Consider the following 23,820-nt stretch of genomic DNA (forward strand, 5'->3'; position numbering starts at 1 on the left):
GTTAGGTTAGTAAACTCTCACCCAAATCCCATAGCTGGATATGCACCATCATCAAACTCATACTTTAGAAATGAAGGTTCATACAACATTTAAAATCTACAGATTAAATTGTTCTTGAGATATCCTTCAGATAGTTAGGTTAGTAAACTCTCACCCAAATCCCATAGATGGATATGCACCATCATCAAACTTCATTTTGCTTAGGTAGAAATGAAGGTTCATACAAAGTTTGAGCAAAAGGAGTATATACTCTGCCTAGTGAAAGCTGTTTCGACGTTGTTTCGTTTCTTCAAACACAGCAGATTTCAGCTGTCACCGTGTTACAGTGTTCTCAGTTGAAGATCGAGATCTCTGCTCTCTCTTCAAGAACCATCCCAGCTCAACTATTAAAGATCAAGTATTATGGTAGTAGTAAAACCCTTCATAAATATCCAATATTTTTTATTTTAACTAAATACATAGCAAAACATTTTCAACATTAAAAACTCTTAATAAAATGTATGTTTAATAACACTATTCTAAAATATCAACATTAATATCTCAACAACTCTAGGATTGTTTAAACATAAGTAATGCAATCAAAACAGTCCAAAACATTTATCTAAGATTTGCAAAATGTTACTCAATTTCAGTATTGAGTCAAAGTCCAATGAACAAAATATAACAATACTGTTACGTTATCCATGAACTATTTATTTAAGATATACAAAGAATTATTATTTTCTTTTAAATTTTGTACTATTCCACTTGAGGATTGAAATATGAGTAACATTTTGAAATCGTTTGTTCACAACCAACAGTTAGGTATTATACAAAATTACATTAAGTGAGCAACATATAAACTAATTGGCACACTTATTTGTTGCAATTGACATGTGCCTACATCTTACTCATGCCTATTGTTGTATGTATAATGTAAAAATATTTACTACTTAGTAAAAACAATCTATCGAGAGTGTTGTTCATTTGGCAAAAATGTAAATTATTATTACAGTACTTCTTTAATAGGATCCCTACACACAGAAACTTTCCATTTGACACTTATTGTTTCATTAGACTGATAATAAAGAGGCAAAACGTTACTTATTAATACACAAGGTAATAACCTAACATAGCAATTTGTTTTCTGTTGCTACACCATACACACTGACTTTTTAAAATATAATATATTGCTGATTTCAGTTAAATTTTTCACAATACAAATTGTGTCTGTGTTTTCCTTTAAAAGTCGGTAGTAAATCAGTTACACCACTACAATTATTTAGCATGTCCATTTTGGTCTAAGATTTTACTTAACGCTAAGAATTAAGAATGCATTTTCTATATTATCGAAATAATAGATCTTTTAAGTTAAATTTCATAAAATCAACATAATTATGAAAGAAAAATATCTAAAGCATAAAACCGACAAACTGTTTTTTGTACTTTGGCGTTTGACTTAGATTTGAAAAAATGTATAAATCTTGTGTTTAACAAATCTTATCGAACTAAATTTGTATTAGATTTAAGTTTATTAACCTTTGAATATGCAGACATTTAAATTGAAATGAAATGAATCAAGATTTTAAAATTTTAAAACTGCTTTCAAATCAATGACAATACACATTTTTTTAATTGTTAATGCTAGTTTCTAGTTCTAGTAAAAAATCAGTTATGCAAAATATAATGTTACTTTCTCTGTTATAAGTTGCAAGTTTCTAAGTTTAAAACATTAACAGACATGGACAATAAACTTTAATTCAGCTCAAGTGTTAAAATACTTCAAATATAACTGTGGGATTCACTTTTATATGTTTGAAAAAAGGTTAGACAAACAAATATACCCAAGCCTCAAAATTATTGGATTAAAACATCATAGGTTCATTAAAAATTTTCTGTTTCCAGAATTATCTTCAACTTTTAGATATCAGTTTGATCCGATGCATATTTAATTTTGTTAAATATTTTACACACATCTCCTCACTTCATAATCATTTCAGGCTGAATAGCTGTACACAAGGTTTTCCTTTATGTACGAATACATAAACAAATTTGTTCTCATAAATATTAATGTGAAAGACAAAAGCAAGAAGCATGCTAAAAGCAAACATTACTTGTATTCATCACAAAATATCAAGCATGTTGTAACTATCATAAATATTTTCAAGGTTTAAAACTGTATTTTATACTAGTCAAATATATTACAATTGCATTGAATCTCCATTGAAAAGTGCACAAAACTATGCAGAAACCGCAATTGTCCAAAAGGACTAATACTATTATACTTGTAATGAAAGATTGTACAAACTATATACAAATGCTACAGTAATTGTTAAATATCTTGCATTTAAAATATAAAAGCACTGACAATACAAATAGTGATGCATTAGCATTTGAAGACAACAATTCTAATGTACAATAAAATAAATTTCTTTACTAAACAAATAATTTAAAGCACATTACAAATAGAGCTCATAATAACACAGACGGTAAATCATTCACATTTTATACAATCATGACTAGAATATATTGTGCTGATTCTTCAACATGTTAAAAGGTGTCCACGTCCACTTAATCTAATTAGGTTGCTATTTTCCTGGCTCTACTCCTGTAGTAAAGTTTTGATGGATATTGAATAATATCTTTAAAATAAGATGTCGCCATAACACTATGGCCACAAATAAGGGTGTAAAAAGTGTTTGAGATATAACATTTGATCTTATGGGTCTAAAAACAAGACGGCCACCAATACAGCCGGCTCTTTGTGAGTTAGAGTTGGAACCAAGGAGAGTACAGAGTCAAGTTTAATAACGTTTTAAATAATACTTTCACTGATTCTCACCCTGGCACTTGCTATTTCTATTTACCTTCAATCGGCAGTCAAGGAGAGTGACCACGCTCCTTCAGCGACACAGCAAAGACTACCTCGACTCACTGGAAGTTGATTATGGATCTGGACACAGGCTAAAACCCTCAGTGGTGACAAAAAGGCGATCCATTTCATCCAGTGCAGAAACAGTTTCATGTACTCAGTGGAGGATAAGGTGGAGGTCTATGCCACTAGGGTGGCGGTTCCAACCCCACTCAGATGTCCAGGATACCAACCACACCGAGAGAATTGAGAACTTCCTGGAAGCCACAGAAAATGAAGTCGAAGAAGATATGAAACTTGCACTGCCCGTAGGGAATGAAGGAATTCTCATTAGTTCTCTCCAACCTTTACCGAAAAACAAAATCCTCAGGACCCAATCGCCTAAAAGACTCTGCCCTCAGAAGACTAATTAGATGGTCGTGCAGTGGTTACCATCAATTTCAAAACCTGCTTCCACTTATACTTCACCAATTCATGGAAAATAGCAAAAATAATACTCCTCCTAAAACCATCTAAAGGCTTCTAGAAAATTACCATCCAATCTACCTTCTACTGGTTCTATCCAAAAACCCTGGAACACCTCACTCTCACGATTCCCTAACAACCTCCATCTTAGTATCCAAGAAGACCAATACGGATCCCGTCATTGTCATTCCACAACGCTGTAACTCACAAGGTTACTAGCTACCCTACATGACAACCACAACAAGAGCCTCCATACCAACGCCATCTCAGGAAAAAAGACCCTGTTGTAATCACAGTCGTAAGGTGGAGGACCATCACTAACTACCTCATTTCATGACCAGCGACACACTGGGAACATATAGAACCAGAACCAGGATCGGAACAAGAGAATAACTACAAACCAGCCAAAAGATGATGGTGCAGACAACTTTGGAACCCGGCAACAGGGCGCTGGCTGGCCGGACTTGCGTGGATCATATCACATCTTCACTGCCCAAAACTGGAAAACTCAACTCGACCATTGAAGCTACCTACCGCCAGGGTAAAAATGGCGGAGTTGTCCAATGCAATAAATACATTGCCTAAGAAGTCCTCAGGCAAAACCACGCCTTCGATCAAACTTGAGGGCAAAGCCGGAAAAAGGCCTTTCTTAATGCCACCAAGAAGTTCTTAGCACTAATTCACTGCTCCTGAAAGTGTTGGAACAGTTGTACGCTGTCATGCACATGTTGCATTCTCTGACGAGTCTGCTCTCAAATCAAGCCATCCAGACAGATATTGGTCGCCAAGAATAGACGACCTACCATCGTCTTGGAACTTTAACGGCCTACTCGAAAAACAGCATAATCTTTTTTCCTAATCAACCTTTAAAAGTTTTCAGACCCATTTGCTTATTTTCAGACCCGTCTGCTTATTAGCTGTTATTTAATGCCTTTTGAAATATAAAAATAGAAAACACTTTATATTTTAAGTGCAACAATGTATTTAATACTCTATACTCAGCAATATGCCAGTACCTTACTGGGGTATTTTATCATTCAAATATAAAGTGTACCACAGTTAATGTTAATAAAAACTTCAACTAATTTTTATCATCAAACTTTTACATTGGTGTCAACCTTATCAAGCACTTTCACAGTGCCACTTTGATTTCTTTATAAAATAAAAACTATAAGAATATTGTACTACAGATAATACAATTTAATCTGATATACATTATCCACAAATTTACACATAGAATTCCTGTACAACCATTCATTATTTTTAATATATTTACACTTTGGAGTACTTTGATCAATATATATAGCTTATTATAAGCGAAAATCATGAAATAAAAAGTACACTAACAATTACTGCCCAAGTTGAAAAAATAATTGAATTAACAATCATGAAGAATAAGAATGTACTAAATCAAATAATATCTTATATGTGTGTATATATATATATAAAACTGAATACAGATTAAATGTAGATTAATCTTTTAATTTTTAGATACAATTTGCTGTAGAAATTAACATGGAAAGCATTTACATTAATCGATTAAAACATCAGTAAGAAAAATATTATGAATGGAAAATAAATTGATAAGCTGGACAAAGCAATCCAAGGGTTATCTTTGCCAATGATAAAATGTTTCAAACAACAGATATTTGTAGTTTATCAGCCTCTTCATAATGGTTCTATAAAAATCAACAACACTAATTAATATAAAAATCTAATACCCTGTCAAACTGTGAAAACTATTCTAAAATAAAATGTGCTTTGTAATTTGGACTTCCTCTTAGTTGACCCTAATCAAATTAGAAGGCAAAAAGAGAAGTTTCCTCCAATGTTAATTTGAAAACTACTATTGAAAATGATATTTTTTTAAACAATGATTGTTAATACAGTTACACACCATTTGCCTTGCAATGATTATGATCAAATTCTCAATGCATATTTTTTTTATCCATTACAGATTTTGTTGTTCTACCTTGGTATCTGTTTGGAGAGAGAAGCATCTATATTTGAATCAGTAGTAGCTATATTTCCATAATATTGCTAAAATTGATTTGTTGTACTAATTACTGTTTATGGACTAATACAGATATTAATATGATATGTGGATAGTAAATTTTTAAATTTATATACCAAAGTAATACACGTTTTAATACGTGATTGTATATCAGTTTATGATAAATTAATTAAAGATTTCTATTTTCAATACAAGAAAGATTAAGAAATCAGAATATAAAAAGGCAGTCATTTCAGTATATCTTTTAAAGGAAAACAACAATAAGGGTACCTACAAGAAATATGTAAAGTTGATGTTGCTGCATATTTAAAGTAATACATAATATGTTTAATGGTATTCGTGTACATAATTTACCCAAATTTCGTTAAAACACTAACTTGTCTCTAAGTGTTTATAAGAAAACTATGCTTTTGTTGATGAAAAGGATTATAAAAGTAACTCTGCTATAATGTTTCACCAATCTTTAAAACAAAAGAACAATGTATCGCAAAAATTACATGGCAAGCCTCAAAATAATTTGATTAAAAAGGTACAAGAGGAAGTCCATTACCAACAAAAAACTGATCAATTATAATTTATGACAAAGTTTTCTTTAATAAAAAAGAAAATACGTCATAATATTGAGATGAAAACAGCACTTACCATCACAAGTGGTAAAACTTTTGTGGTAAAGTTTTATTAATAACCTAAAAATTCAACAAATCTTACAACACATTGTGTGTACACTGGTAATGAACAAAAAAAGTGTACAAAAATTGTGGCAGGAATGATCACCTGTACTCAACTACTTTACTACCCCTGATTCTACCATGTATTTTGTGCAAGGTCATGTGTTAGTTGTACTTCTTGGAGGCGGTGGTGTTGCTCCATACATGATCGCTCAGATTGATGACGATGACAGTGATATTGTCAAGAGACCCCCTGTAGTATGACTGAAGTGTGATGCTTTTAGCTCCAAAATGGGGTTCTCCCAGTCGTTCTTTGATGAATGAAACTGCCTCTTCGTTCGTAAATGTGTCCCACAGACCGTCAGAAGCCAGGACCAAAAACTGAGGTTTGTGATCGGCCAGGTTGAAGGTCAAGATGTCTGGGTCGGCGATAACAAGTCGTTTGTCTTTTAATGGGTAGTCACCCAATGCTCGTGAAGTAGCTAGAATCCCAGCTACACGCCATACTCCATTGAAAGTAATAAATCCCCCTGCTTCCTTGATCCTCTTCCTTTCACGCATCTGTGGTACAGATAAACCAATAAATGCTCAGAATTTTGTTTTCTATTACAAGAAACTAATTAGCCCTTTCAGTGCCAGACATTTTTTTGGAATGTTATTAAATAATGCCAAAGGTATTTTTACAGGTGTTATCCAAAAGTACTGTACCATTTTTAGCATTTGGTTATAGTTATTATGAAATGTCATAACTTTATTTTTATTATCCAATTTTTAAAATTCTTTTGTGTTTTGTACAAAAATGTGTATTTTAACACAAAATATACTCATAAACTTTTATACTACAAGAAAAATAAAAGATAACAATAACACAATCTTAAAAATGTTTTTTCTTTTTTTATTTTCAGGTTTGACACCCAAATAAATACCCAAACAATTGTTACACTCAATACAGTCAAACACACTAAAAACATGTGCACAAAACTCCACTCAACTTTTTATGAGGAACTAAAATGTATATCTTGATTAGCAAAATGTCCATGTCCTTTACTGACTTTACTACTTTTCTTTTAATTGATAGCCATAATAATAACTATATAATACTATATGATAGAACAAAAAAAAAGTAGGCCTAACATGATTTTGGCTACTTACAAATATTTACATACTAAAAGAAATATCAGGTTCTCTTCCTCTATTACTCTTATAAGGGTATTTTCACTCAGAAGGGACCTTTAACGATTCATAATAACTCACTACACGCCTAAATTACACTATACACGATTTGGTTATACTATAATTATAAAAAAACATAAAGCCAACATTCTAACAGAACACTTGCCAAAAAAAACAGACTGACAATTATGAAAACAACATGTCTCAGCTACGACATCATTGATGACCGACTAACTTAATCGTAAACTTTCATCATTGTTACTAATTGATCAGTTGTGTTTGTGTACTATATAACAGGCTTAAAAAAATTATGTTTATTTTAATGTGAATTGATATAAAAAATGTGTAAAAACATAATGTATCCTTTTATACATGTTTTTAAAACATACAATTATCTGGACGTTGATACTGAAAGGGTTAACCTACCACCTCTTCAATATTTGATTAAATTTTTGTTAGTTTGCTTTGTAATAAAAATTAATTTTTTATTGCTTTTTAATTTCAGATAAAAAGTCTGTTCAGTGGGAAAAGGATTAAAATGATATTCCTTTATAAGGAATTTCAACTTTTTAAAGGCTACATTAACAAATGGAAAAGGCTGCTACACCTCATAAATTCATTCACTGGTTAATGAAACTGAACAGTAAAACTCATGGAACAAATAAGCATCCGAAAAATCCCTGAGACCTAAAATCAATTGTAAAATAGTACACCACAGTCACGTTATTTTCATATCTATAAGAATTTTTCAAATTTGTTAACAAAAAGTATAAATTGTCTAAAGTGTTTGTGATTCCAGTGCATTACACTATAACAAAAACTCCAAAACAAAGGTTAACAAACAGATCACTCATGCAAACCTTATATCTTCATTTTCTCTTTGTAAGTTTAACCAGCTCTACAGTAAAACAAGTCTACCATAATAAGGTGAGTTAAAAGAGCAGGATCTCTTAGCTACATTTGTACATCTACTCAAATCAGCTCAGGTAACATCTTGGCCATCACCCAGCAGGGATCACTTCTGGCTGGTTTATACCTACCAGTTGAACCCACCACTGGGCACAGCAAAAACCGATGTGCCACTTCAATCTGGGCAACCTTATGGATGTCCAGTAGCGGCACATCACTAACCGCAAATGTTGAGATTCTGGGGTTCATGGGCAATTCGATAGGTCTAATCTACTGTGGAAGATGACTGTTGGAGTTGGTGGGGTTTGTCCCCTCAGAGGTTCTTGTTAACCTCAAAAAGGGTGTGCCACCCCCCTGCCTACTTTGACTGTAGAGGCTCGTTCAGAGCTGGCCTCCCCTTCTTCTTACAGGATGACTTTGAGATGTAGTGCCCTAATTCTTCCTCATGGATCTTGATAGGAGGCGGCTCCTACTCCCTAACCTTACCCATCCTGAATATCCTATCACTCCGGAAGCAGCGTAAAGGTCCTTACAGGACTAAGTGCAATTTATAAGCTTCTTGTCCTAAGAGAACAAAAAAAAAAAAAAAAAAAAAAAAACATCTTGACCATACACGGAAGGAACCTTCTCAGTACAGCCTCAATGATATATATATATATATATATATGTATCACCTCTATTGCTTTTCCAGACATACTGAACATTACTTCAAACCAAGAATTTGTAAAGAATCATATAAGACTTTATTGTTAAAAAAAGTTGGACAATCCAAATCAGAAGACCCAAGTTCCTCATAGTGTTCAGAGATCAACTTGGGATCTACAAGGAGACCACGATTGTGCACAATGTACTATCTCTTAATCTTACAGCCATTAATCTTAAAACAAGAACAGGGATTTGTTTTATGAGTAAAGTAAAAAAATAAAATTCTATATTTTCTACGAGAGTTTTGCTCAGTTGCATGTGGCTAAAAAGCATACATTACAGCATAGTCAATTCCAAAACTATATGGTCTTTAACTCCTATAATCGATAAAAATATCTTAATATCACCAGCATTACCTGGACATATTCAGTTTGTATATTGCCATATGTGGTTCAAGATATATGTGTCAATAATATTATAACAAAACAAAGGCCAAAATTGGAACCCTGAAACTTTACTGAACTGGCAACTAATCTCTCAGAATAAAAAAAAAGTAAAGAATGTCTTATTTTACCAGGCGAAGTTAGGGCTAAGAAGCCCTCTCTAACACTTAACCTGGGGACCAACGGCTTAAAGGTGACTTCCGAACCACCACCAATGACCGGGCAGGCGGGCCGCTTGCAAGGACAGGATCGCTCAGCGGTCACCTGTCCAAGCAGCAGCCACGCTCGGCGTTGCTTGATCTGGTTATCTTGCGATAACCGCCGTACCCACTACACTGCGCCATTGAACACACTCTATGGAACTTTAAATTCTAAATGTTCTTTGTAAAAAGCACTGTTCAGTCCAGAAAATAAGATAAAAATAAAATCTAAAAGCCAAAAGCTTCCTAAGAATAAGGTTATATGGGTGCTCACTACCTCTTGGAAGTCAAGGTAAATAGTATCAACCTGACTAAATTTTATTCTATACTCTATATGGCCCTTCCCTGTTACTGACAATAAAAATGGTGACAAGTTTCTAGTATTAAAACAGTATATCATGAAGCCAAAAGAGCTGCTGATGTAGATAGAAACTCATAATGTAGCAAACTCCATTATAAAGAAAACTGGAAACAATCTTTTCAAATATTTATAGTACAGAGTTTACAATAGAAATTGATCTAAAATTAAAGAGTATTTGGGAAGTATTTTATGGAATCAGTGTTAATATCATGATCTTCCAAATAGAAGGAAACTATTGTGTTTGTAAGCTTCATCTGAACAGTGATCCAACCCCCCACAAAATCAGATATATTTATGATAATGAATATAGAAGTATTGTTAACAACAGAGACTAGGGAATTTTAAATTCTTGTTGACAGTTTGAACAGCATTAACCGATATTGGAAGAATATCAATGATTGATTCTGACACAGTCACTATGTTTGGTTCATCTCCCGACTCAATCTTAAGAAAACATTAATATACGGGAGTAAAGTACTATCCAAATTTAGAACACAACATAATCATGTCAATTCTGATCCGGATGGAGCTAGATCAAATCAAAGTAAACCATAGGAGTAAAGAACACTCCTCCCAATCATAGTCCTGCGCATCAGTCAGTCATCCATCATCAAAAGATGTTATATTTCATGAAATCTATTTTCCTTAGTAATGTTTCAAATAAGTGTATGAGACATAAGGATGAACTGAAGGAGAAATTTAATTGCCAAAATCCAAAAATTTCTGCTTCCAAGTTCATGCACCTTAACCCAGACAATTTCGTAGAACTTCTGGATTGATATCCTGAAAATAGATCCTCTGTGACAGTGAGCGAGGAAACCCCCCCATCTATGACTCCTGGTGTAACATATACCTATCAATTTTTTAAGCTATGACACCTCTACCTAATTTGTGTTGTCACTGCAGTACTAGACATGTGTTACAGTAATGAAAATTTTTTTCTGCAATTAAGTGTACAGTAAAATAATATATTGTATTGCAATGATATACACAATAAATTAAACTGTAGTAAAATTACAATTTAATGTCATGATTTTGCTATAATTTGTATCTCTAGTACTTACTACAGTACACTCTCAGAAACTCGGAACGCGCTAATTTGAACTCCGTCAAGTCCGGACCTATTATCAAATTAAAATGCTTTTTGAAAGATAAAAGTTTTAACGGGAATAGTGCACATAACACAAGTTTAACGTACTTCGTATTTACTCGTTGCTCAGTAAAATGGTTGCATTTGTATACATGATGGTGGAAATTTCCATGAAGTTGACGAGAAGGCGTTGGCCTGTTGTGCGCGACGGCCTGCAGTAGTGTCAGTTTAGTTGCTTTCTGTTCAGTGCACTGACTTCCTGCGTTGTGTCAGAGTTAGGCGTTGGAACAAGTACAGTTCCAGATTGGAGATAAACCGTGAACAATTTTAAAAGTGTTATTCCTCTCAATCTAGTGAAAGTAAAGAGGTACTATGTTTATGGTTTCAAAATTTAAGGGTTAAGTGTGCACCCGTTAATAGTCCCTTGCTTCAAGCAAAAGCTTTAAAATTTGAAATGGAAATTGAAGGAGAAAAGTGGTGAATTTATAGCTAGTAATGGTTGGCTCAACTGATGGAAAAAGTGGTGATATTTTCCAACTCTCAATAAGTGGGGAAGCCTTGCCGGCCAACAAAGACGCTGTTTTAGAATTTAAATATTTCTTTTTAAACTCCTTGATAAAGAAGGAATTTGCGGTGAAACGCTTGTTTCAAAAAAAGAAGATTCATCCCCAGACTACAAAAAGAGCAAGGAACAGGTTACGGTGTTAGCCTGTAGCGATGTAACTGGCAGTCATAAGCTTAGACTAACATTCATTGGCAAATTTAAAGGTACTTTGGGATTATACCGACCACACCAGTATGAAAAACACAAAAATATAAATTTATAGAAACAAACATGATAGAACGAAAAAACAACTCTTTAATTACAAAATTACAAACTTACAACGATTATCAATTGTTAATGGGGTTAGATTCCGTTATATGCCCCCAACGCTTAAACTTTTTTCAATGAACTTAGAACGTTATAAAACGATGTAGTTGAGTAACAGAACTAACATTCCATCAATCAACAAGCATTTCCAGGCATTGTGATCGGTATTGTTGTAGCTGCTATCTTATCTTTCTCGAGAATCCCGATTACGGCAGGCCACGCGGCATCACATGATTATTAAAGTTTTTTGCACGGTACACAATTGCCTTTCCATTACAATTCAATTTATATTTCTGATCAGCCCCTCTAGAATTTGATATTTAACTGATAGGTACTATCTCGAGGGATGTTTTTCTTTCGCTGATGGCCAGAGGCACTCGCATTTTAGGTGGCGGAGTGTGATTAAGAATAAAAAACAAGTTTTGTGTTTTTTTCAATAAAGAGTTTAGTTTTTGTTTGGTAATGTTTGTTTTTGTTGAATTTTTGTGATTAGAGAAATGTAGGGGTAAAACACGGAAGTACAACAAAGCGACGCACCAGCTGAACGGGCGGCGAGACTCTGCAATCACGTTATCTACTAGACCGCTCGACTTTGACCTCTGTCTGAGGATGGGAAGGGGTTTGCGATAAGACAATTCCTGTTTTATATTGACGAAATATTGTACTATGCTAATCTAGTAATCAGTAGAAGCTAAATGTCAAATAACGATTCATGTCAGGGTGTGGTCGGTATAATCCCAAAGTACCAATTTAAAAAAGGAATAGATCCTTTTATTAAATTAAAAAGCCTTTTAAAAAATTAAAGAAAGATGATATGTTGGCAGTAGGGTACACAAACCAACAAAAACGTGGATGAATTCTACAATTTTTAAGACTTGGTTTTTTAATGAATTTGTGCCATGTGTATTTCCTGTACTGTATGAGTGTAGCTTATCATAGAATTTGAAACAAATGTATTGTTGTTTAACACATATAATACTTTCTAACGCACAAAGGCCATAATTTGTTTGAAAAATATTGTTTACAGAGTCAACTTGTTTTAAATTTAACATTATTCTTACCTTTTCTCTAGTAATATTAGGATTACATTAAATTTTTGAGAAGAAGCAGGCACATACACCATGAAAGGTTGGAGATTGAGTATGATTTCAAAACAATCCTTTTTATTAGTAATCATTAATCTGCATAAAAGAAAACAATAAATTGGCTCTATTTCACTGTTATATTTCTAGCAAATAAGTAACTTATTATGTGTGACCTCCTTTGTTTTTACAATATTTCCGATTTATCTGGACCACTTTCAGTCCTAAATAATACAAATAAACCAGGTTGTATTGTATATACATGATATTTATTTAAATATAATGTGCACAAACACTATGTGGATTTTGTAACTGCCAAATCTAAGACTTACATTATTAATCCTTACCTGTTGTGGTTTATGATCAAAAGAGAGAGGGATAGCATTTCCTTTGGAGTCACACATGACTCCTCTTGAATCTCCCACATTAGCTACGATTAGACGAGATCCTTCAAGCAGTGCAATCAATGCTGTTGTACCTGGAAATCCCAATTTATTAAGTTGTTTAAGGAAAACTCTAGATGCCTAAAATAAGTAGAAAAAATCAAATCTATAATGACACTAGTGTAAAGTTTTTTTATTTTTTTCAATATTTCTTATTAAAACAAATATTAAACAGCATTATTCATTGTTGGAAGTTAATTAAAGATCCCATAACTATACAACAGTTAACTTAAATGTTTTGAATTTTCGTCCATAAAGACCAATATTATATCCTAAAAGAGGCTTGTAAAAATAAAAAGTACTCAAACTCTATAAGTTTCTAATGATTTGCAAAATCTTTGAAATGCACAGTATTTCGTGAAAATAGTAATCAACAAAAGTAAAAAAGTAATTTTAGACCTTTTAAATATTTATACCCTGAATCACTTGGTGATATAATGTATCTAGCATTTGTTATACATGATTTTATTAATTTACTATTCAGTTCACGGTGCATTGCTATGATTTATAGTAATATAATCAATAAACTACATTAGTACAATTTGATAACAGTTCATTGAATAAAAATAACCATACCTGCAACATCCATGGTTTTTTTGGCTGCCTCTACCAAGAGTCTGTCAGCGGCAAGGACTTCATCTGTCAGTAATCTTCCATAGTTGATTGCACAACCTGCGTCCAAGTAGGACTCTACTTTAGGGGGTGGTATTGCTGCTGACAAACTCGGTCTCGTTGGCCTCACTTCCCGAGTGATCGGGCGATTCAGTGCCTCCAACTTCTCCAGCAGCACTGGATCTGTGATCACTCCACCCCCTCCAGCAGACTTCTTCACACACTCATCGGCTTGTGAGGTTGTCTTGCGGAAACTGGACTTCCTGCTGACACTCTCACCACCTTCGGTACCGGAGCCTTTTCTCTGATCGAGTTTCGGGGATGGTGGAGGTTTGCCAATAACTGATCTCTCAGATTTACCATCTGCTATTAACTTTTTCAATTCAATAACTTTGTTATTCAGATTGTTGATCAGGTTATCTCTTGCATAGTTTGCAGCAAACTGGAAAGAATAAGAAATCAAAACAATTTGTTTATGTTCACTGTCACTGTACATTGCTCTAAAGAATTTTTCTGTCTGTGTTCTTAATTTAGTGATCTATGAATTCTAAATACCATAAAAACAGGCAATAAACACTAATAAAATACACTAAGCTATCGATCTAAACTCATACAGTATTTTTAAGTAGGTATAAAGCGTGAAATTCTTAAACAAAAAATATTCAGCCCTTGTTTTGATCCAGTTTGAACAAACCCAGTTTAAATTGCATGCCTAATCACAAATCAAGCATACACCACTGGTTTTTATTTTAATATACTACTGCATTTGAAAAGTGAAATATGTAAAGATAGAGCATGTTAAAACTCATTTTTCTTATAAAATATATAACAAAATTTTGTTCAAAGCTGCTGGCATTAGAATATACAGATCCCCAGGGGTACAGTTCGAGGACTTTAGCTGTGCGCGTGACCTTGAGTATGTGGTGATAGGCGGGAGGGTTGGCGGGGTAGTATTATGCGCTGTGTGTCCCGAAAACATTTCCTGTGACTCATGGGTAAAACCCTCCTTTCAGGAATCGTATTGGCCCAAATAATTCACCATACTCGCTAAAATCAGTCTGTTTTGTGACAATGCTGATTGTGGTGAAATTAAATAATAATATAATACCAAATAATAGCAATAATATAACTTATCCTTGTTTTTCAGTTGTTGTAGTGTTGTTTAACGTGTTTTTTAAAATAAACTTATCCTTGTTTTTCAGTTGTTGTAGTGTTGTTTAACGTGTTTTTTAAAATAAAGTATTTGTCAATACTAATCTGCAAATCGAAATTGTGAGTTTAAAGTCGTTAAAACGATTGTTGCGTCTTCATCTCAGCGGCTAGCATGTAAACGCAACCACCACACAGATAGCGTTTATTTGTTTGAAAGGGTAGTATTAGGGCCTACGAGCACAGCTAAATTCCTCCAACTGTACATCTTGGGTTCTCCTTTATGTTTCTCTGTTTTAAAAAGGTGCTACCTGAGATGGTATGGGAGGGATGCTCTGTGTGGTCTATATGCTGATAACAAAAACATAATAAGAGCAGGAAAAAAATCAGGAAAACATTGAAATTTAATCTTTCATTTGTCTGGTAATAGTTTAAAACAATTTTTAGTCAGTAAAAAATAATTTTTTAATTAATTTAAATCAAGTTTTTATATCATTTTCAACCCAGCAGACTAGTTTTAAATTTACTCCAGACATTGATAGTGATTTTGCAGTTGGCTGAAAGCACAAAATGTTTGAAAGTCATCTCAATGATCAGAGATTATGGCACACTGGTGTACTTTTGTCATAAATCTTTGGTTTTAGAGTGTAGTTTTCTAATGACAGTTTAAGTCTATACACTTTATTTTTGATTTTTTTACAGTGTGCTTGTTTTCTTTATAATGCAAATATTAATTTTTGGCATGATGCAAGGTGACTAAAAAAATTATTTTTAGGTATCCTAAAGTTTATTTATGAAGGACTAAGCACTGCAATTTAGATTGGCACAAAAAATATGTTTACATCAATTTACTAGTCTTATGGTTATTTTTATCCATGCTACAGAGAATGTATGGCATATATAAACATAATGGCAAACGTATATACTCGCAGTAATGGTGATCTGATAAATATGACAAATATGCAAATTTTTTAATGATTCTGTACAACAAGGTAAATATCAAATTTGCTCCAAATGCAGAGAACCATTCTGTGGATGAATCACAGGTTCCGTACTTTGTTTGACACACCATACAAATTGGGGGAAAATCTATAAGATATTTAAGTATAATATTTTGGTTAGGGCCAAAGTTAAAGGCAATGTGATTTGGAAAAGATATTTATTAGGAGGAAAGGATAGTCAGCTTCCATTAATTTAAAAAAACTTAGGTGCTCACTCCTACCATGTTTTTTATTTTGCTGGCCTTCCTTTACTTATAGATCTAAAAGCTAAAGCTATAAAGGGCGGCGGTATCGACAGTGCGAGGCTGCTCGCTGCCTCATGGTGAGCTCTTCAGCTAGCAGCTAGTTTGTAACCACGAATGCTCACTGCGAGCACGCGAACCACCCGCATTTCGTAGTGAAAACAGTCGGGACAATATGTTTTTTTTTTTTTTTTTTCTAGAAATGCGCAAGTGTCTGCCGCTGCTTTTATTGTTATAGCGACGATTATTAGGAAAAAAAACAACAGAAAAAAGCGACGTAAACCTTTAAAACCCTGTTGGTGAGTGGTGAGTCAAAAGAAAATGATCGAAATCGGTTTGAATACGGGAACAGACTCCTAGAAGACGTGCCAAATTTCTTGCGAATGTCCAAGCAAGATTTTGAACATTTAATTTACATTGATAGAGTCTGCCGTGAAGAAACGTGACACGTACATGCGCAGTGGTATTACCACCAAGGAAAGATTAGCTGTTACTCTGAGATTCTTAGCTACTGGAGACTCATTTACAGTTGCGATATTTCGCGCCACAAGTCTTTCTCTCTTGTTTTTATAATAATACTCAGGGCATTTTGAATTCCACAGTAAACGTTTGGTTTTAAAACACTTCACTAGTTGTCTGATCATTTCATGATTATCCCATGATGACAGTTTCGTTGTGGAGGTTTGTTGGTTTGGGGTGCAGAATTGTATCTTGTACGGTGCGAGGCAGACAGCGCAGGTATCCACTTGACGCACAACTCGGAGCGAACGCCTCACATTGTGTGATGCGAACGCCTCATAGCGAGCAAACCCCGGTATCCACAGTCCGAGGCAAAGCCGAGCATTCGCACGAGGCATTTGCAGCGAGCAGCCTCGCACTGTCGATACCGGGCCTTAAGGGGAACTTGTACAACCCTTGAAAACAGGACATAACATCGCCCACTGATTGAATTCTTCCTATAAATTAATCTAAAACCTTTCCTCTAGACTGATGGAATTACTACATTGTTGTTGAAGGTGTTGGAACTTGCCCCATCTCCATGAACAATCTAGTATATGGGTTGAGTAGATACAAGTGAACAGAAAGTGAGTCTATTGGATCAGTATTAGAGGTAAAAAATTGTATTTCCCAAATCTTATTACTGACTGGATTGACTCTGCTGAATACAACATGTAGCAGCTAAACTGAAACTCAGATAGAAAAACATTACCACTCGCCTTCTGAAGAAGAGTTGTTTAGGAAAGGAATACTTACCAAAGCTGAAAGCCTTCACAAAACAATTAAGTTGATTCACGTTACAACTAAATGGATCATTTGATTATGTCACAAGAAAAGCTAAGTTAGATAAGAACTATGCCGCCAAATATTTATATCATTATAGGCCTAGTATGAAATCTTTGTTATTACTGTCAGAACATTTAACTTCTTCCGTGTATCAATTAATTTGACGGTAAAATGGATATTTAAAGACTTGTTAAGACACTTTTGTTATCCGCTCTTATATAGCATAGCTTATTTCCTATTTGAAAATAAAAGTATATAGTAGGACATCTCTTTGATATACACTGGGATATTTTTTGGGTAATCCTAAATGGAATGAATTGTCTCAAACAAGTGTTAATAAAATTTATAAAAATATTGAAAAAATTACTTCTATGATCTGAGCTTGAATTTAGGTATTTATCTCAAGGGATGGTCTACTTTTTTCACCAGAAGTGTGGCACCAAAGCCCAAACTGATGGCCAGGGGAATTTCTGAAGGATACTTTCCCGACCTCAGATCATGCCCTAGACTATCCTATTTTTCCAACATCAAATCATGCACTCCTTGCGAATTAAGAAAAAACATTGTTTAAGATTGTTCCCAAATTCAAGCTCAGATAAAGTGAGCACAAATAAAGGTTAACTGTAACTTTGGTATTTACTAGTATCATTTATGATTAACCTAAACCAACTTATATCGCTTGATAACAAGTAGGGACTGATTGGCCTCCGGATAATACCAAAGAACCCCTCATTTTCAAACTTGTTAGATGGCCATACAAAACAAACTTCTCTACAAAATGATAGCCAATCTGAAATGGTATTTATGCATGTACTGATAATTTCTAAACTACATTCAATGATTAGTCATAGTTGGTATATAACTAAAATAGTACATGATTGTTTATATATTCATTTAACCAAATTTGGAGTTCAAAAATTTCTTCTCAAGTGCGTTTTTTTTCAACATTGTGTTTGTTTTGGATTTTTTTTGCAATGAAAACACTGTATTCACATCTAGCTATTAAATTAAATTTTTCCTGTTCGTGATTGGTCAGATTTGGCTGCGTTGCACATTTTAAACAAAAGACTTATGTTTTGTCGTCACCATTAACCATTTTTTATTCAAGCTGTGTTGTGTTTGTGTGATAGTAAGCTTCTAGAACTGTGTTTTACTAAGGACAATACGTGTAGTGGTTGCTTTATTAAATTGTCACTAGCCTTCTCCTACATAAACGAAATAACTACACAGCTGGTAATGACGTCACAGTCTAAATAAAGAAATGATTAAGGTATTTTGGGATTATAACGACCACACCACTATGAAAAACACAAAAATATAAATTTATAGAAACAAACATGATAGAACGAAAAAAAACAACTCTTTAATTACAAAATTACAAACTTACAACGATTATCAATTGTTAATGGGGTCAGATTCCGTTATATGCCCCCAACGCTTAAACCTTTTTCAATGAACTTAGAACGTTATAAAACGATGTAGTTGAGTAACAGAACTAACAATCCATCAATCAACAAGCATTTCCAGGTATTGTGATCGGTATTGTTGTCGCTGTTATCTTATCTTTCTCAAGAATCCCGATTACGGCAGGCCGCGCAGCATCACATGATTATTTAAGTTTTTTGAACGGTACATAACTGCCTTTCCATTACAATTCAATTTATATTTCTGATCGGCCCCTCTAGAATTTGATATTTTACTGATAGATACTATCTCGAGGGATGTTTTTCCTTCGATGCAGCCGCGCGCTGATGGCCGGAGGCACTCGCATTTTGGGTGGCGGAGTGTGATCAAGAATAAAAACAAGTTTTGTGTTTTTTTTTCAATATAGAGTTTAGTTTTTGTTTGGTAATGTTTTTTTTAATTTTTGTGTTTGGAGAAAATGTAGGGGTAAAACACGGAAGTACAACAAAGCGACGCACCAGCTGAACGGGCGGCGAGACTCTGCAATCACATTATCTACTAGACCGCTCGACTTTGACCTCTGTCTGAGGATGGGGAGGGGTTTGCGATAAGACAATTCCTGTTTTATATTGACAAAATATTGTTCTACGCTAATCTAGTAATCAGTAGAAGCAAAATGTCAAATAACGATTCATGTCTGGGTGTGGTCGGTATAATCCCAAAGTAGGGCCTACCATGATGAATTATGAAGATCTATAGGTCAAATGTTGTATTCAATAGTATCGATATTTAAATAGGTAGTTGTCATGCGATTGTGTTGGTGGCCACTTAATATACTGTAGCCTAGATCGGCTTGTTTTCTTTTTCACATAAACCTTTGATTGGTCCTGCAGTTCTCAACAGAAAAACACTAGGAACGGCACTTAGTCTTAACTAGGCTACAGCTACAGTAAAACATTAGTTTTATGATTTAACATAATATACCGTAATTAAAAATGTAATATAATTGTCTTACATACCTCACCTCCATGCCCATCAAAAATAGCGAACAAAGAAACACCTGTATTGTTGATATTTTCATTCACTACAAATCTATCTTCCATTCGAGGTCGGCGACCTTGTACCGCATAAGCAGCGACTGTTTTTTCCTTTAGTTCCCAACTAAGTTTGTCTACATCTCCACCAGAAGTATTGACGAAAAATTGGAGTTTTTGTACTTTAGAACTGGCTGATCTTCCAAGAGAAAAATGTAATCTTCCCAGTAAACTACGACTCCAAACATCTACGGCTTGAAGATAAACTAAAATAGCCAAGAGAAACGCACTAAAAATAATGACTTCAGGTTTTAAAACATACACTCTTAAAATTCTCCAAATATAAACGAATTGATTTGAATTTAGAGGTAGCCCTACGGCAAATTTAGATACGAGCTTCATGTGTGATAGATAAGTCTGATAAAATATCCTATCTTCCAACTCGTCTTCCATCTTTTCAGTTTATTGTTGACGTGAGGGGAAAGACAGTGAATTAGAAACAGCTGATACTATTGTCGTCTGCTACAAAATCAGTATTTGAACTCAAAAATTGTTTAGTTAACACATTAAAGGAAATGTATTATACAAAATAACTATTAGTAGTTTTGGGAGGATGCACATTAAAGATTAGGGATGTGTATTTAACTATTAAAAGCGACGCATATATGATCAAAATACCAAAATTTTGATTTTAGCGTATTATACATATGAATAGGAATTATTCTTATCTTAAAACATTCAATATTTAGCGAAAAGTAGTTTACACATGTCTTATTCTTTGAGTGGGTTCTGTGGCTAAGTACACAAAGAAATCTTGAGTGTTTAATTTAAAGGTGATCAGTGCATTTTAAAAACAATATTGCTAAGTAGCAATATGTAGGTTTCATTGTTTAAACGAATGAATATTCTACTCAATCAGTTGCCAGTTCATGCCCCTATCCATGTATAACTACTGTAATTCAAAAAGAATGTAAAATAATAAATAACACTGTCTCGAGGTTTTCTCTATTAAACCGCAGCATTTACCTATATCGGTTTTGATGTATTCTGCATACTCGTATTTTGTCTGTTCGTGTTGGGACCTCGGAATTTGAACCCAGACCTCTAAGCTAGAAAACCGAATCGATATCTATTAGTATACGAAGAAGGAATAAGCCTGGCTTGTTAAATTCATTATGGTAAACAGTGGATCAGCGTGATTACAGAAATGATTTGTCTTATCATACAACTTAGATGATTACCTATTCATCTTAGATCATTATAGGTAATAATAGTTCGATGGTTTTCATATATGTTGCATTTTATCAGTTTAGTCATGACCAAATGTTTTAAAATTTGTTCTGTTATTTTTTTCCAACCGTAGTCCCTTAAAAGCATAACACATTTTTTAGTATCACAAATACCAATCAGACTATTTGCAAAATACAAACGATACTATATTGCCCTAGGATACCTAATCCTTTGCATTGGTACATTTCCGATATATACGCATTATCGTTCATTATCAATTTCATGACTTTTTTCTTAGATGTAACTTGTTATGAGATGTGGAGTTAAGTATAACAATCGACTTAGAAGGCAACTTGAGAGCCATGCAGATAAATCAAGAGAACTCACATTGACCAAGGGTTTTGAATAATCCGTCTAATTATACAGACATTAATGTTTACCGTCAATGAAAGAGTTCCAGCTAACTATTTACAAATTGTATCTTGTTTTCATTTATCCTTGGATATTTCATTTGGATTTAAATTTTGATGGGTGTTGTATATTCCGCACAATTTGCCTAGCATGTACTAAGAAAATCAAAGAATACATTTTTAGCGGTTATTTTGGTGGCTTCCACTATACTGGTTTCTTCTAAGACAAACATTGAAATGCTGAGATTATGGCACACATCATCAATATGGCCCCATGAAAGACTATCATCTAATACTAGTCCGAAGTGTTTTGTTAAACAAGAAATTTTATTACAATGTGGCATAAATCTTTTTAAGTTTCTTCCAAAGTAAACGTGTTTAATTTTTATTACGAACTAGATCGCTTCCTTTGCGATATTGTTCGATCATATTAATTGAGTTGTTATCTCGAGATTCAGTTTACTTTTCGATAGAGGTCAAATCAAAGTTATTAGTATATTATGGAAAAACAGTATGAATCAAGAAGGTCACTCATGAAAAATATAAATAATACAGAGTCCAACACAGAAACACTTCTAGTGATAATCAGAGAAGGTGATGTTATTTTAAGTTGTCCTTTAATTAATTATCTGCTGTACTGTCATTGCTTCCTTTAATTAATTGAGGTAGCTTGTAAATCACAATAGTGCTGTCCCCCTAATTCCCAATAAACATTTTTTTGGCACCTGATCTAACAAAGTGATAACTGATATTTCTTATGTACTTTTCATTTAGTATTATACTTTATTATTATAGTAGTATACTTTCGTGAGTATTTATTTCTCTGTTTTTCCATAAGCCATTGTTAAAATGTAGTATCATAATGTCAAGGAAGCCCACCAGTTTATAAAGTAACTTATGTGAAAACATTCATAACTTTGTTCATTAAGGTTAGTTTTATAACATTATTCAAGGCATTAGATGATTGTAATTCGTCACTGGGGCAATCTGGAGTAAAATTTATATTAATGTTTGATTTACTATTTGCATTACACTACCGATCAAGCACTGTTTACTTATTATTGATAAAATTTAAATGTAAACAGATGTTTCAGAAAGTTTGTCGAACTATAGCTGTCAACAGCTGTTTAGTGCCAGTTTAATTTGAATTATGAAACGTAAAAACTAAAATTTTTCTGAATTCCAAAATATTCCAGGTAACTTTTCTTAACTTTTTCTTGATAAAAACCTTCCTCGGATTTCAATGGACATTTTACAAAAAGAATTAACCGAATTGGTCCAGCCGTTATCGAGATTAGCGTTTACCAACACATTTCACCGTCCATTTTTATTTATGTGAACCCCAGCTGTGCTGTTTCAGTGTTGTGTCCTTTATTTTAATTTAAAATGTAGTTTTTTTTACCCAATTAGTGGTTAAAACTATATAAAACAGTTCTTAAAACATTTTTGTCCATAATTTACATAAAAATGTTTAGATTTTTTTCGTAATCCTTTTTTTCCAGTACTTTTCCTACAACTAACCTTACCCGTTAACTTTAATTGTTTCCAGTGTTTGTTTACTATTAGTAGTTTTTCAAGTGAGAAGGTAATGGACAACTTAAAATTTGCCCCTTCAAACAACTCAAACTGTTTGGATTTTGATACCATAACTAATGATCACAATTATTATTCTAATAAGCAAACAATGAACATCATTTCAGGAAAAACTATTTCTAATGACGATGACAATAATCAAAACGAGTGGCAAATCGAAACAACTAGAAACAAAAGACATTTGTCAACAGCCAACGTTTCAGATGTTAAGAAACCTTGTAGACCTACAGAGTACGTTGCAAAAACTGCTAGACCTATTGAATTGCACAACAGATTTGAAATGCTGAGTAACGCCAACCTAGGCTCTGAAGAAGAAACGATGAATGACGACAAATGTAGGACGAAGGTGAGGCCTCCACCTATATTTGTCCCCAACATTGTCAACATAAGTAAAATGATGGTAAACATTGAACAAGTAATTAAAAAAAGAGTCATATTCATTTAAATGCATAGCTAGAGATAAAGTAAAAATTAACACTGATACTATTGAAGCCTACCGCGCATTAGTCAAACATTTAACTAACATGAAAGTAAACTTCCATACATACCAAATAAAGGGTGACAGAGCTTATAGAGTAGTGCTTAAGAATATGCACTTCTCTACGGAACCCCAGGAAATTAAAACAGCTATAGAAGCTTATAACCA

General features: G+C 33.6%; 1 protein-coding gene across 1 annotated transcript; it reads right to left on the reverse strand.

Moving 5' to 3' along the window:
• Positions 1-424: 424 nt before the first annotated feature.
• Positions 425-20,435, reverse strand: LOC124365103 (protein phosphatase 1L-like). Its single transcript, XM_046821043.1, has 4 exons — positions 19,927-20,435; positions 13,792-14,269; positions 13,120-13,250; positions 425-6,559 (listed from the first exon to the last, which is right to left on the reverse strand). The coding sequence occupies exons 1-4, from the start codon at positions 20,392-20,394 to the stop codon at positions 6,164-6,166; spliced, it is 1,473 nt and encodes a 490-aa protein (XP_046676999.1). The 5' UTR covers positions 20,395-20,435; the 3' UTR covers positions 425-6,163.
• Between the last annotated feature and the right edge of the window lie 3,385 nt (positions 20,436-23,820).

This window comes from Homalodisca vitripennis, chromosome 6 (genome assembly GCF_021130785.1).
Source record: "Homalodisca vitripennis isolate AUS2020 chromosome 6, UT_GWSS_2.1, whole genome shotgun sequence".
NCBI classification, from domain to species: Eukaryota; Metazoa; Arthropoda; class Insecta; order Hemiptera; family Cicadellidae; genus Homalodisca; species Homalodisca vitripennis.